The following is a 16,125-nucleotide window of genomic DNA, read 5'->3' as shown; positions in this document are numbered from 1 at the left end:
CACAATCTGTTTTCTTTCCCCTGCAGCACCAAGTACCCTATCACTGCCCAACAAATGAGTTAACAGAATAAGCTAGGCTTCTGGCTCACTCGTTACTTATGCTTGGCCCTTGATGAAGACCTTTCTGCTGAAAAGGCCAATGAGCCTGGGATCATCAGGAGGGCAGGTGGCTTCCCAGAATGATTATTTGGGAGACCACAAGACTGATTCCCTATTAATTAGGCAGTAACTAGATTACCTGGTTGGAAATTTGATTAGCTTGCTTATTTATTTATTTATCATTTGTTTGTTTGTTTTTTATGCCTATAGCACCTGATCTTCCTAGGTGGTCTCCCATCCAAATACTAACCAGGCTTGATCCTGCTTGGCTTCTGAGATCAGATGGGATCGGGGTGGCATGGCCATAGACCTGATTAGCATCCTTAGATTTTCTACATTGAGGAAGAAGTTCTCACCAGCAGTTTGAAAGCCTAATTTTGTGTTTATTACCATAGTGACTTTGCTTTTTAAACTGTTAGGATTCTGCCAGGGAAAGTCTTGGAATGGTAAGAGACTGTGCTCTGCTGCAGGACAGGATGTTCTCACATAGAAGTTCTGCTGATTTCTATCTAACACACGTATCTGCATACTTTATGTGACTACTTTCTTCTTCCTGCTCATGATGCGATCGCACCTATATCATTAGTTATCAGATGTGGGCCCTTGAAGAGGGGTATAACCTTGGGTGAGGTAGCTTCCTTCAGACAAAGGCAGTTTCTGGGGAGGGGTTTGTGCTCTCCTAGCACTAGCATTCTGAGTGCCTCAGTCTTGAAGGGAGGAATCTGGGTGGTGCATCACAGCATCCACCTCTGCAGTGGACTCAGTGTGTCCTCTGACTGGCAGCATGAGCATCACCTGGGAAATGGCGGTTATCGGGTCCTGCTCTAGAACAACTGAATCAGAAACTCTGTGGACAGGGTTCAGCAGTCTGTTTTGACAAGCCCTCCAGGTGATTCTGATGTTGCACACAAGTTTGAGTACACATTATAAAACTATAACTTTATTTTTTAATTTTTTATTGAGGTATAATATATAACGTATTAGTTTAAGGTGTACGTAATGATTTGATATTTGTATGTGTTGCAAAATGGTCACCAAGATAAATCTAGTTAATATCTGTGAACATATAAAAATTTTCTTCTGATGAGAACTTTTAAGATTTACTTAGAAACTTTCAAATATGCAATACAGTAATAACTGTAGTCGCCTCACTGTACATTACATCCCCATGATGTATTTATAACTGCAGGTTTGTGTCTTTTAATCCCCTTTACGCATTTAGCCCCCCTCCTCTGGCAACCACTCATCTGTTCTCTGTATCTATGAGCTTTCCCCCCCCCTCAGATTTCACATATAACATGCCAAACGGTATTTGTATTTCTCTGACTTAACTTCACTTAGTATAATACCCTCAAAGATCCATCCATGTTGTCAGAAATGGCAAGATTTCCTTTTTTTAAGGCTGAATAATATTCCACTGTTTATATATACCATATTTTCTTTATCCATATCCATTGATGGACACTTAGATTGTTTCCATATCGGGGCTATTGTAAACAATGCTGCAATGAATATGGGGTGCATATATATCTTTTCATGTTAGTGTTTTCGTTTTCTTTGGCTAAATACCCAGAAGTGAAATCGTTGGCTCATGTGGTAGGTCTATTTTTAATTTTTTTAAGGAAACTTCGTGCTATTTTCCATAGTGGCTGCACCAATTTACACTCCCACCAACAGTTACACAAGGACTCCCATTTCTCTATATCCTCTCCATTACTTATTTCTTGTCTTTTTGATGACAGCCATCCTAACAGATGTGAGGTGTTATCTCATTGTGATTTTGATTTATATCCCTCTGATGATTAGTGATGTTTTGAGCATCTTTTCATGTACCTGTTGACCATCTGTTATGTCTTTGGTAAACTGTGTGTTTAGATCCTCTGCCCATTTTTAAATCAGATTTTTCCTCTCTATTGAGTTGTATGAGTTCTTTATATATTTTGGATATTAACCTCTTATGAGATATATGATTTGCCAATATTGTCTTCCATTCTGTAGGTTGCCTTTCCATTTTGTCGATGGTTTCCCTTTGCTGTGCAGAAGCATTTTAGTTAGATATAGTTCCACTCAGTTTTATTTTTGCATTTTTTTTTGCTTTTGCTTTTGTTGTCAAATCCAAAGAATTGTCAAGATATACCGCCAAGAAATTTGCATCCTATGTTTTTTTTTCCTAGGAGTCTATGGTTTCAGTCTGTGACCACAGGATATCGTTCCATTTATTTGTGTCATCTTCATTTTCATTCATCAGTGTATCATAATTTTTAGTGTACAGGTCTTTCATGGTTAAATTTATTCCTAAGTATTTTATTTTTTGATGCAATTGTAAATGGGGTTGTCTTAATTTCTTTCTGATAGTTTATTAGTGTTTAGAAATGCAACAGATTTTTGTATATTGATTTTATATTCTGCAACTTTACTAAATGTATTCTAACAGTTGGATTTTTTTTTTTTTTTTTTTTTGGTAAAGTCTTTAGGATTTTCTATATATGATATGTCAGCCGCAAAAACTGACAGTTTACTTCTTTTCCAATTTGGATGACTTTTATTTCTTTTTCTTGCCCAATTGCTGTAGTTAGGACTTCTAATACTGTGTTGACTAAGAGTGGTGAAAGTGAACATCCTTGTCTTGTTCCTAATCTTAGAGGAGAAAAGCTTCCAGCTTTTTACCTTTGAATATGGTCTTAGCTGGGGATTTGTCATATATGGCTTTTTATATGTTGAGTTCCCTCTATATCCACTTTTGTTGAGAGTTTTACCATAAATGGATGTTGAATTTTGTCAAATGCTTTTTTGCATCTATCAAGGTGATCTTATAATTTTTATATTTCATTTCGTTAATGTGGCATATCACATTGATTTGCAGATGTTGAACCATCCTTGGACTAAATCCCATTTGATCATGACATATGATCCTTTCAATGTATTGTTAAATTGGATTTGCTAGTATTGTGTTGAGGAATTTTGCATTATGTTGTATTATGTAATTTACTCGTGGTGTCCTTGTCTGGTTTTGGTATCAACATAATGCTGGCCTTGTAAAATGAGTTTGGTTGTATTTCATCTTCTTTGTTTTGGCAGAGTTTGAAAAGGATTGTTATTAATTCTTTAAATGTTTGGTAGAATTCACAAGTGAAGCTGTCTAGACCTGGACTTTTGTTTGTTGGGATGTTGTTGATTACTGATTCAATATCCTTACTAGTTATTGGTATGTTTAGATTCTCTTATTTATGATTCAATTTGACAGGTTGAATGGTCCTAAGAATTTTTTTTCTAGGGTGTCAAATTTGTTTTTGTAAAGTTGTTCAGAGTAGTCACTTATGATCCTTTGTATTTCTGTGGTATTATTTCTGATTTTTTTTGTCTTTTTTATTTCTTAGTGAGTCTAAAAGTTTTTCAGTTTTATCTTTTCTACTCTCTTTTTAGCCTCTATTTCATTTATTCTACTCTGACCTTCATTTTCTTCCTTCTACTAACTTTGGACTTTGAGTTGTAAAGTTAGGTTGTTTGAGATCTTCCCTATTTCTTGATGTAGGTATTTATCACTATGAACTTCCCTCTTAGAACTTCTTTTGCTGTGTCCCATAAATTGTATGCTGTATTTCCATTTTTCTAAAGGTTTTTAACTTCTCTTTTAATATAGTATATGACCCCTTGACTGCATGTCTCATCATATTTTTGAGTTTTCGTTTCCTTCTTGTAATTGACATCTAATTTCATACCACTGTGATCAGAAAAGATGCTTGATATGATTTCATTCTTTTTAAATTTATTAAGACTTGTTATAAAATCTAATATAAGTTCTTTCCTGGAGCTTGTTTCATGTGCACTTGAGAAGAATGTGTATTCTGTTGATTTGGGATGAAATGTTCTATGTATGTATGTATGTATGTATGTATGTATGTATGTAAAGTCTGGTGTAACTTGCCATTAAGACTAATATTTTCTTACTGATTTTCTGTCTTGATCATTGATAAAAGTTGGGTGTTAAAGCCCCTGCTATTGCAGTGCTTTCTTCCTTTAGGTCTGTTATTTTGCTTTATACATTTAGGTGCTCCTGCGTTGGGTGCGTAGATGTTTACAAGTTACATCCTCTTGTTGCCCTGACCCCTTTATCATGATGTAATGCCCATTTTCTCTTATTACAGTCTTTGTTTTAAAGTTTATTTTGTCTAAGTATAGCCACCCCAGCTTTCTTTTGGTTGCCGTTTGCATGGAATACCTTTTTCTATCTCTTCAGTTTGTCTGCATTTGTCCTTACATATGAAGTCTCTTGTACACAGCACATAAATGGACCTTTTTTAAAAAAATGTGTTTAGCCACATTTTTATCAATCAAAATGTGTCTTTTGATTGGATAATTTAGGCCATTTACAGTTACTGATTATTGATAAGCATGTACTTACTGCCATTTTGTTCATTGTTTTCTGGCTGTTTTGTAGTTCCTCTTTTCCTTTTCTTGGTCTCTTGCTTTGTGATTTGATGATTTTTTGTGGTATATTTAGATTCCTTTCTCTTTATCTTTTGTGTATCTACTGTAGGTTTGTGATTACTGTGAAGCTTACATATAACTTTTACAACAGTATTTTTTAAGTTGATAACAACTTAAATTGGAACACATTCTAACGTTCTACAATTTTACCCCCTCACAGTTTACATCTTTTTATCTTTTACATCCCTTAACTAATTGTGGCAGTTAGAGTTGTTACTACTTTTGTCGTTTAACCTTCATACTAGCTTTATAATTGGTGAATCCACCACTTTTACATTATTCTAAATTTTACTATATTTACCTTTACCAGTGAGATTTATACTTTCATATCTTTTCCTCTTTCTCCTTTCCAGCTTAAATACATCCCTTTAACATTTCCTGTAAGGCTGGTTTAGTGGTGGTGAATTCCTGTAACTTTTACTTGTCTGGAAAACGTTCTCTCTCCTTTGATTCTCAGTGGCAACTTTGCTGGGTGTTCTTGATTGGAAGTTTTTTCTTTCAGCATGTTGAATATATCACACCACTGCCTTCTGGTCTGCAAAGTTTCTGTTGAAAAATCTGCTTAGTGGGTTCTCCTGTTTTTCTCTTGCTGCTTTTAAGATTTTCCTTGTTTTTTAACTTTTAACAATTTAATTATAATGAGCCTTGGTGTAGGTCTCTTTGGGTTCATCTTATTTGGAATTATCTGGGCTTCTTGGATCAGGATGTCTGTTTCTTTCCCTAGGTTAAGGAAGTTTTCAGCCATCATTTCTTCAAACAGGTTTTTCTGTTCCTTTCTCCCCCTCTTCTCCTATAATGTGTTGTTCTGCTTCATGTTGTCCCATAAGTCCTTTATCGTGTGTGTGTGTGTGTGTGTGTGTGTGTGTGTGTGTGTGTGTTTGTGTTTGCATTATTTTGGCTGCTCTATTGTTTCAGTTCCCCTGCCCTGGCTTCACTGTTCCTTTCTTCTCTTTCACCTAGTCTGTTGTTGAACACCTCTCGTGTTCTTTAGCTTTGTGACTTCTATTTGGTACTTCCTTATATTTCCTTAGTCCATTTGCCTCCCGAGTTTAGTGAACATCTTTATGATCATTATTTTGTACTATTTTTCAGGTAAATCACTTATCTATATTTTATTAAAGATTTTAACCGAAGTTTTATCTTATTCTTTGTATTGGATCATGTTCCTTTTTTAAAATTTATTTTCATTGACTGTGTTGGTTTATGTGTATTAGAACAGCCACCTCTCCCAGTCTTGAAGGAGTAGCTTTGTGTAGGAGATGACCCTTACCATTCAACTGTACTTCAGTCTTGGTTTTCTCTCAAACTTTTGTGATTGTCCACGCAGTGTATTTTACTTATAGTGGCTCCCAGTAGTTGTGGGTCTGCCGATAGCTGTCGGTGTTCTAAAGGGGACGATCTCAGCAGCTTTTAAAGTATACAGAAATATCTGGCCAAGAAGGCAGAATAGGTGAATGCTGTACTCACCTCCTATGACCACATCAAAATTATAACTAAATTATAAAACAACCATCATTGAGAACCACCTAAAGACTAGCTGAACAGGAGTCATATAACTAAGGATATGAAGAAGCCACGATGAGACTGGTAGGAAGAGTAGAGACACAGAACAGGTAGGTCCTACACCCACATGTGGCAAATAAGAACTGGGAGGGATATCTTGGCTGCAGAGGTCTTCTCTGAGGAACAAGGGGTCTCAGGCCTACACCCGGTTCCTTAGCCTGGGGCACCAGTGCCAAGAAGAGTCCCCATAACATCTGGTTGTAAAAACCAGTGGGAATTGCATGCGAACGAGATGGAGTCCAGGCAGTCCTCTTGAGGGGCCACACACAGACTCATTTGCTCTGGGCTCCAGAGTAGGGGTGGAAGCTTGAAGAGCACCAGGACATATTAAGAGAAACTGAACTGACTGGCATTCAGGTTGAGGGCTACAGGGGCAGGGGTGGAGTGGTTTTCTCTAGGGATAGAAGAGCTGACAGGCACTATTGCTTTCTTGAGTCTTCCTCACAGCCAGTCAGCAAGCACAGGTGTGTGTCAAATCTGAGTCTTCATTAACCTGGCTGACACTGCCTTGGTGATTCCCTGAGACCCTGCCCAACACAACTCACATGTCTGACCTGAGCTGCTTCCAGCAGCTTCTCCACACAGGTGGCCTACTTCGGTTTGTGCTGTGGACGTTCCTAAAATCTCTCAGGTCCACAAACCCCAAACAAATAGCATCTGGCCTTGGTATGCCCTATACCTCTTGCTAAGTGGCCTCAAGCACAGCACAGATGGTGACCAGTCTCACCCCGCATTGTAACTCCCATCAGGTAGCTTCCAGCCTGGTATAAGCTGTGGCCATTGTTAGCATGGAACATGGCCACAAACCCTGCACAAGGGGCAGCTGACCTCAGCTCACATTGTGGTGCCTACCAAAGAGTCCCAAGTCTGGCACTACTGGCAGTTGGCCTGTTTATAGCATAGCTCCTCCTAAGCACCTCCAAGCCCCAGCACAAGTGGCAACCAGCCATAGATCCCTTTGTAGCTCCCACCAGACAACCTCAGGCTGGGCACAAATGGCATCTGACCTTGGCTTGCACCAGAACCCCTCACAAGAGCCTCCAGAACAGTGCACTTCTTGGCTGTTTACACACTACACCAGAGCACCACCCAAACAGCTCCAGATGGACTCACCTGGCACCAGAGCCCCGCTAAAGCAACTCCTGCTCCATGAGGTCAGCACACCACACCACAGCTTGTCTACTGTAGCTATAGCCAGCCCTTACAGCCAGTCAGCCTGAAGGTCAGTTCCATCCATTGATGTGCCAACAGCAGTCAGTGCTTGACTACAACAGAAGGGCACAAACAATTCACCCAAATGATACTTTTAGAGCTCCTGGCTCAGGTGACTAGGGAAATGTAGCAGATCTACCTATAATATAGAAGCAAATACAGGGAGTTGGCCAAAATGAGGAGACAAAGAAACATGTCCCAAAAGAAAGAACAGGACAGAATTCCAGAGAAAGAACTAAACAAAATGTAGACAAGCAGTCTACCAGATGCAGAGTTCAAAACATGGGATATAAGGACGCTCACTGAACTTAGGAGAGGTTGGATGACCTCCGTGAGGACTATAAGAGAGAGACTGAAACCATAAAATACCAGTTAGAAATGAAGATGACAACAACTGAAATGAGAATACACTGGAAGGAATCAACAGATTAGATGAAGCGGAGGATCAGATCAGCAATTTAGACGACAAGGTAGCAGAAAACACTCAATTGGAAGAAGTAAACAAAAAAAAAAAACCTAAAAAAATGATTGTTTTAAGGAATAGCAAGCAGGTGTATACATCCTAGGGGTGCCAGGAGAAGAGAGAGCAAGGGTTGAAAACCTATTTAAGGAAATGACTGAAAACTACCCTATCCTGGCAAAGGAAATTAGACATACAAGTCCAGGAAGCACAGAGATCCCTAAACAAGATGAATGCCAAGAGGCCCACACATTATAATTAAAATGCCAAATTTTAAAGATAAATAGAGAATCTTAAAAGCAGCAAGAGAAAAGCAGTTAGTTACATAGAGTGGAGTTACCAACAGACTATCAGCTGATTTTTCAACAGGAACTCTGCAGGCCAGAGGGACTGGCATGAAATATTCAAATTAATGAAAAGCAGAGACCTACAGCCAAGATTACTGTACCCAGCAATGCTATCATTTAGAACCGAAGGAGAGAGAATTTCCCAGACAAGAAAAATCTAGTTCACCACTAAACTGGTATTACAAGAAATGTTAAAGGGACTTCGACTAGAAAAGATAAAAATATAAATAAGAAAATACAGAAAAAAAGTCTTTATTGACAAAGGCAAATACTTAGTAAAAGCAGTAAGTCAACCAATTGTAAAGCTAGTACAGAGGTTAAAAGGCCAGAGTAGGAAGATCATGTGTAATTACAACAGTCAATTAAGGGATGCACACAAGTAAAAAATGATGACAAAGACCAAATGTGGAAGGGGTGAATAGTGATTGTAGGACATGTTTGAATTTAAGTGACTATCAACTTAAAATAGACTGCTATAAACATAGCTTGGTATATATGAAGCACACAGTACCCACAGACCAAAAATGAGTACGAAAAAGGAATCCAAACATGACACTTTAGAAAGCCATCAACAGTCAAAAGATCAAGAGAATAAGGAACTAAAAAGCATTCAGAAATCAATTAATAAAATGGCAACAACCACATTAACCTGTTGATAATTACTTTAAATGTAAATGCTCCAATCTGAAGACATAGGATGGCTGAATGGATAAGAAAACAAGACCCAAACATATGCTACCCAGGTGACACTCAATTCATATTGAAAGACAGCGTGAAAATGATATAAAAGATGTTTTGTGCAAATGGAAATGGAAAAAAAAAACCTGGGGTAGCAATACTTAGACACAATAAACTTTAAAACAAGATCTGTAACAGTAGACAGAAAGGGCATTTCATAATGTTAAAGGGATCAATCCAACAAGAGGTTATAATTCTTGTAAATATCTATGCACCCAACACAGGAACACCTAAATATATAAATATTGACGAACATAAAGGGAGACATTGATAGTAACAGTCATAATAGGGACTTTAACATCTCATTGACATCAGTGCATAGATCTTCCAGATAGAAAATCAACAAGGAAACAATGGTCTTAAATGACACATTAGACCAGGTGAGCTTACTTGATATTTTTTTTAAAGACATTTCACCAAAAAGCAGAATATATATTCTTTTCAAGTACACATTGGAACATTTCCCAGGAGAGATCACAGATTAAGCCACAAAACAAGTTTCAATAAATTTAAGATTGGAATCATATCCAGCATCTTCTCCAATCAGTGGTATGAAATTAGAAGTTGATTTCAGGAAAATTGAAAAACAAACACATGGAGGCTAAATAACATGGTATTAAACAATGAATGGGTTAATAAGATTAAGGAAGAAATCAAAAGATACCTCAACACAACTGAAAATGAAAACTCAACCCCAACACAGCCAAAGCAGCTCAAAGAGCTTGATAGCAAAACAGGCCTACCTCAAGAAACAAGGAAAATCTCAATCTTGTACCTAAAGGAATGAGAAAAAGAACAAAGCCCAAAGTGAGTAAAAAAGAAGGAAATACTAAAGATCAGTGGAAATAGAGTAAAAAATAGAAAAGCTCAGTGAAATCTAGAGCTGGTTCTTTGAAAAGATAAAATTGATAAACCTTTTAGCCAGACTCATCAAGAAAAAAAGGGGCCAAATAAATAAAATCAGAGATGAGACGTGACAACCAACACCAGAGAAATTCAAAGGATTATCTGTAAATACTACCAACAATCATAAGCCAACAAATTGGATAATCTGGAAGAAATGGATAAATACTAATGAAATCAAATGAATAATAAAAAAAACTCCCAACAAACAAAAGTCCTGGGCCAGATGGCACTTTTGGGGAGTGATGAATATGTTTGTTATTTTGAGATCATGGTGTCTCAAGTGTGTATGTGTCAAAACTCATCAAGTTTTACACTTGATCAAGTTGTACCAGTTATGCCTCAAGAGAGCTATAAAAATAATGTGATGGTTACCTGGGAAAAGAGGAAGGACAGATGGAGGAACACATTTTTAATGATGCTCATTAATGCTCATCATATTGTTACATAAAATGAGTAAGAGGGCCAACACTGAAAACAAGGAAATTTCAAATTGCTCTCCTTGTCACTTCCTGTGGTTGGCATTCATGGCTGCAGCCACATCTACAGCATTGCTCTTCATGAAGCTGTCTTCCAGCACCTGGCTTAGCTGTCGTACCCACTGTGGTGTCTAGCACACTGCACAGTCTCCCACACTGCTGGGTGACTGAGGGCACAGGGAAGAGACCTGTAGATTGTTTTGCATCTCTTGCTGGCCCAGTGAGCATTGCCTTACATTCATTGATACGTTGTGATCTCTGAATCTCCCTTTCAAAAATTTTCTTCATTATAGCCAAAACTGTACTGACATGTGTCACACTGTGGGTTATGTGTCATTAATGAAAAGCTGAGACTTAGGTTGCTCTTTCTTACTGGCGTATTCTTTAATTCCACATCTAGATATATTTAGCATGCTTTCCATTTCCTAGAGTTATTCTGGTCAAATCTAATTTAGTAGTAAAAACTCAGGAGGAATTATTTTTAACTTCTTGATTAGCCACTTTCTTGCTTCTTTGTCTTTCTGTAGATCTGATTTCTATCTACTTGATCAGACTCTTAACGTAGGACTGTCCGGATCCAGACCCAGCACTCCAGGGTAATCAGATTCCTCACAAGTGAGTAGCCCTAGCACTGCTTCTGTCTGTGGAACCAGGGATATTCTCATCTGACTGAAATCAGTTTGAGCATCCCTCCAGTACCCTGGGTGGGGATAAGCAAACACCCGGTGGGCACAGACTATAAAGCAGTATGAATTTGCAGTTAGAGGAATTGATGTGTCTAAAATCTCAGGAAACCAGTAATTTCCTTTTCTGTTATTACTAATGTGTGCTATATATGTTATAATACTGAATGTCTTTTATAGTAAACACTGTACTAATGAGAGAGTGTGGATCTGTAAATATTAAACACATCTGAAGGCAGTGGGATTCATCTTAGAGCTTAGAATTGGCTGAAGAAGGTGAAGTTATTTAACCAAAACCAGGGTCAGGTCATCCTATGAACTTAGATGAATGAATATTTGAGACCATGGCCTTCAAATTGCCTGGGATTATTTCCATGGAAATGCCACAGCATAAGTTACCCAAAGCTAGTTGGATTTCTAAAGTGTTCAGATGTCACAAATATGATAGGAGTAGCTGGGTTTGTTTTTTTTTTTTTTTTAAATAATTAAGGGCTAAGATGACCATGTGTCCTGGTTTTTCTGTAACTGAACCAGTTCAGTATCTTTAGTCCATAAAAGCAGTTCACTTAACATATTACCTAATGCATTATCATTTTTTACCTTTGTAAGATCTCTGTTTGGAATTAGACATGGAGGTAGGCAACGGTGAATTGTAAGAACATGGCTATAGGAAGATCAGAATTTCTGACTTCTTCCTAATTACCAAGGAACACCACTCCCTTCAGTAAGAGCAAGACCCTGCAAGATTGTTGTTCAGAAACCAGTTGGGCATGTTTTTGTCTTTTACATTTCCTAAAACAGGATGACTTGTTTCCATTTAGTACCCCACCCCCCTTTAACCCATCACCAGAAAGCTCTGATGTTGATTTTACACACTGGTGTCTTGGGGTACTTTTCCTGTTACTCAGTAGAAAGTGATTTGTTTACATCCTTGAAAGTGCACACTCTCATTCCAGAAAATAACCATTTCTAATCCTTTCACCTTCCCATTCCACAGGCACCCAGAAGGCTGTGCTGAATCAATAGCATTTAAAATACTGACAGATACCTGTATTTTGCAGGAAGGAGATTCTAATTTTGGATTCCTTGGTGGAGAAAAACAAAACACTCTGGTCTTGCTTTCAATGATGCAAGTGTGATTGTTGGCGTCTTCATGAGCTCCAGAGGTCACAGCACGCTACCACGGACTCTCATGGCCCCTCGGATGATTTCTGAGGGAGATATAGGAGGCATTGCTCAAATCACCTCCTCTCTCTTCCTGGGCAGAGGCAGTGTGGCCTCCAACCGGCACCTCCTCCAGGCTCGTGGCATCACCTGCATCGTTAATGCTACCATTGAGATCCCTAATTTCAACTGGCCCCAATTTGAATATGTTAAAGTGCCTCTGGCTGACATGCCTCATGCCCCCATTGGACTATACTTTGACACAGTGGCTGACAAGATCCACAGTGTGAGCAGGAAGCATGGGGCCACCTTGGTGCACTGTGCTGCAGGGGTGAGCCGCTCGGCCACTCTCTGTATTGCTTACCTGATGAAATTCCACAGTGTGTGCCTGCTGGAGGCGTACAACTGGGTGAAAGCCCGGAGGCCTGTCATCAGGCCCAATGTAGGCTTCTGGAGGCAGCTGATAGACTACGAGCGCCAGCTTTTTGGGAAGTCGACAGTTAAAATGGTACAGACACCTTATGGCATAGTTCCAGACGTTTATGAGAAAGAGTCCCGACACCTGATGCCTTACTGGGGGATTTAATGCCACCAAAGCCTGCATCAGCAGCCCCTTGAGCAGTACCAGCATCTGCTACACACCATCTGCTCCCTTCTTCACCTTTCTTTTCAAATGGTTGACTTTTGGTTCTCCCTGAAGTGTTTTTTACACTGGGTATTCAAGTTTATTTTGAGAGGGAGGGAGGGAAGGAACATAAGGGGAATGCATACATTGCTAGTAACATTTTTAACACTAACATTTTGGAATAGTGTTTATGAAAATCTTTAACTGGCTTTTAATCATTTTTAATAATTTGAACAGTTTAGTAAAACTGTTCAGTTCTGCTCTATTCTGAATTCCATGCCTTTTGGCATCATGACAGGTGCAGGAGGAGCTCAGTGCAAAAATCACTTTGGGCCCTGATTAACCCTTTAGAGACAAGCTTTGCCTACGGCTGCTGACCACACAAGTGCTTAGGGAAGATTGATACCAGCTTCAGTCTCTACTGGATTAGCCCCACTCTTTCTTTCCCGTCTATTAGTTAGTAACTTTGTAAGTTAAAAAAAAAAAAAATCCTTTATTATTGAGCTGTTAATTATAATAAAATCTGCTGCAAACATCCTCTTGGAATCAATGTGCCCCAGGACTATATTAGCATTATTTTTAATAAACCTATCTGCTTACCACGTTATAGATTTTACTAAGAAGAATTTCAGTGTGTGTGTGTCTCTGTGTTGATGGAAGGAAGATACTCTCCAATACTTGTGTTAAAATATGGCTGCTGTGGACAATAATGAACATTACTTAAAATAGACATCCCAGCCGAATCTTGTCATTGTTTCACATTCTTGCAGATGGGCAGATATTAATTAATATCATTCACAGTGCTAGAACAGTGGAAAATAGCATAGAGTGCACACTCTGATAAAAGATGGTCTTCATTTGTCTCTTGGTAATAACTGCACAAAAGCAGTGAATCAATTCCCCCATCAAAGAAGTTGGTTTTTAACAAAAGGTTTGCCTTTGCTTGATTATTAACACACAAGTGCCCTAAACCAAACTTTAATATGTGACAGATAACAATGGCTTGTTTTGTTGAAACTTGGAAATGTCATCCAGTTCACTGTTCCTAATAAATGTGACAACACAACTCTTCAGGGACTTGGTAGTTTAATTCGTTCTCTATTCCATGTTCCTGGAAAACCACTGGGCATTACCAGTTTGACCCTTACTTTTAGATGGGGGAGCCACTTGCCACAGCACTGCTTTTTTTCCTTTTTTCCATTTGCCAGGTAGGTTGTAGCTAGCTTACCCGTGGAATAACTCTAGATTTTTTATCTAGTTTGGTAAGAAGCCATAAATATAATACCAATGGATGCATATTTATATAAATCATATCTTCCAGATTTTACCTGGTCTGTGGCAGTGGTTTCTATCTAAATTCTACCTTTTCTTGTTTCTTACCATTTGCCCACTTCTATTTATAGTCTAAAGAGAAATTTTCAAATAAAGTTAATAGTTTCTTTGGGAAATCAGAAGAACCCTTAAATGTTACATCACACATGATTGAAAATCAGAACCACCACCAAACAATACTCTGGTTGTGGAGGCTGTGGCTGCTTCTGAATGAAGGCAAACTCTTAAGTCTGGTAGTCTCTGGGTCTCTGGCTTAGAGTCTGAACAGTCGTTGTAGTATAGTAAGAAAATAGCTGGTGACAGATGTTCTTAGTAATAAAATCTCCTGCAGAAATCCTGGCAAAACACCACTACTGGGATGTAATAACTAAGATCATTCTTAGCACTTGGGAAGCCTAACACCTTCCTGATCTAAATGTCAGACTGTATTAGCTAGTCACAAAGGAAGGTGTGTGACCCAGAAGGTGTTAACGGGAATTTCTGTGGTGAAAACCCAGCGCAGGGCAAGCATTTCAAATTTTTATAATCTATTCAAAGTTTAAAACATACTAGTCATTAAATAAAAGGCAAGTAGAAGATATCTTTAAATAAAAAATACATACACAAAATATTCAAATTAACAAACACAACCCACATAGAGTGCGCTAACTAAAAGCCAGAGGAAAAAAACCAAGTATGGATAACATCCTAATAACCCTGTGCCACTTCTACCTCAAGCAAGTCCAGACAAAATATATACACTAAGCCATAAAATTTTGAAGGCAAAATACAATACCCTCCCCTCCCCCAAAGTGCTTATTAACTGCCACTCAAGCAGTGCAGTGAAGCTGCCTGCAGCAAAACGGTATGAAATAAGTAACCTTGGTTACTGTTTCCAAGGACACTGGGCTCCTGGCTAACAAGAACTGAGGTGAAGCTGAATGCAGTGTTGAGTCATTTTAATAAACCTGCATAAATAAAATCTGTAACAATATTCCACATTCCCCAAGTCCTTATTGGTGGTATCTAATAAAACATTTCCATTGTTACATGTACTGAAAGTAATGAATACTTTTCATAGCAAAGGCTTTTGTTGTTGGCTTCTGTATTTTCCTCTTGCACCTCCCATGGAGTGACTAAAACTACCATACCTGGTAATAAGGTCGGCAATAATTATACTCCAAATTTTTATCTGAAGCATCCTGAAATGTATCTAGGGATGGAAACCAATCTAGTCGGCAGGGAAACAAACTTCTAAAAATGTTTTGCTACAGGCCATTGTGATAGAATAATAGTCCATATGGCATTTCCAAAAAAATAAATAAATAAAAGCAATGTAAGTTTTGCCAAATTGGGTGATATTCTTATTGCAAAGATAGATTTTATCATAGTCTATTATGGAATGTACAAGACCAATTAGACGCCTGGAATTCTGGTGTCATGTCAAAACCCAAGGTGCTCCTCAGGCTGACTTGGAGCACAGAGGCCTCAGGAAAAGCCTGCTAGAAACTGGCCCACGTGTGCTGTCAGTAATAGTCCACTAGCTCTGTGGAGGGCAAAGGCTCTGAAGAGAACAATTCAGAGACAACTGTCTCAGTCCTTACTAGCTGGAGATGGTATTATCTGGAGTAAAGGAGAAAAAACTTTGTCTCATCGACACTTCTCTGCATTCTAGTGCAGAGCAAGGTAAAGCAGAAGCCTCATCACTAGCTGTTTAATGACAAATGTTCTATACCTTTCTTGGAGAAGATAGAGGTAAAAGGTAAGATGGAATAAAACAATTCCCTCAAGTTTTTTCCTGAGGGAAAAAAGTAATCTAATTATGCAAAGCAGCAACTATATAAACAAACCAACTTTTTCAGTTTACAAATAAAAACAGTCTAGTCAGGGAACATAAGTCATACAAAAGGAAACATACATGATTCAAAATTTCTTCTAAAAGCACGCAATTAACAATTCAGAGAAATGTGTGTCCTAGAGTGGCATGCTCTTCCCAGGAATAATAGTCCATAACCACTTGGTTTTTTTCCCCCCTTGATTTATGCATTCAGTT

The 16,125-nt window shown here is 38.4% G+C and overlaps 1 protein-coding gene across 4 annotated transcripts in view; it reads left to right on the top strand.

Annotated features, from left to right (window-relative positions):
• The window catches only part of DUSP14 (dual specificity phosphatase 14), a 28,975-nt gene extending 15,148 nt beyond the window's left edge, over positions 1-13,827 (top strand). For 2 of the 4 annotated variants that reach the window (XM_016131420.2, XM_016131422.2), the window contains exons 2-3: positions 10,817-10,904; positions 12,034-13,827. In XM_016131420.2, the coding sequence (XP_015986906.1) occupies positions 12,126-12,722 (597 nt within the window). In that variant the 5' untranslated portion in view covers positions 10,817-10,904; positions 12,034-12,125 and the 3' untranslated portion in view covers positions 12,723-13,827. Of the gene's footprint in view, positions 1-9,789; positions 10,905-12,033 lie in introns of those variants that run through there. The other 2 variants (XM_036222863.1, XM_016131423.2) reach the window with 2 other exon arrangements.
• The last annotated feature ends 2,298 nt before the right edge of the window (positions 13,828-16,125 follow it).

This window comes from Rousettus aegyptiacus, unplaced genomic scaffold (assembly GCF_014176215.1).
Source record: "Rousettus aegyptiacus isolate mRouAeg1 unplaced genomic scaffold, mRouAeg1.p scaffold_m13_p_6, whole genome shotgun sequence".
In the NCBI taxonomy this organism is placed as follows: Eukaryota; Metazoa; Chordata; class Mammalia; order Chiroptera; family Pteropodidae; genus Rousettus; species Rousettus aegyptiacus.
The sequence above is the reverse complement of the archived record's forward strand: the minus strand, read 5'-3'. Positions and strand labels throughout refer to the sequence as shown.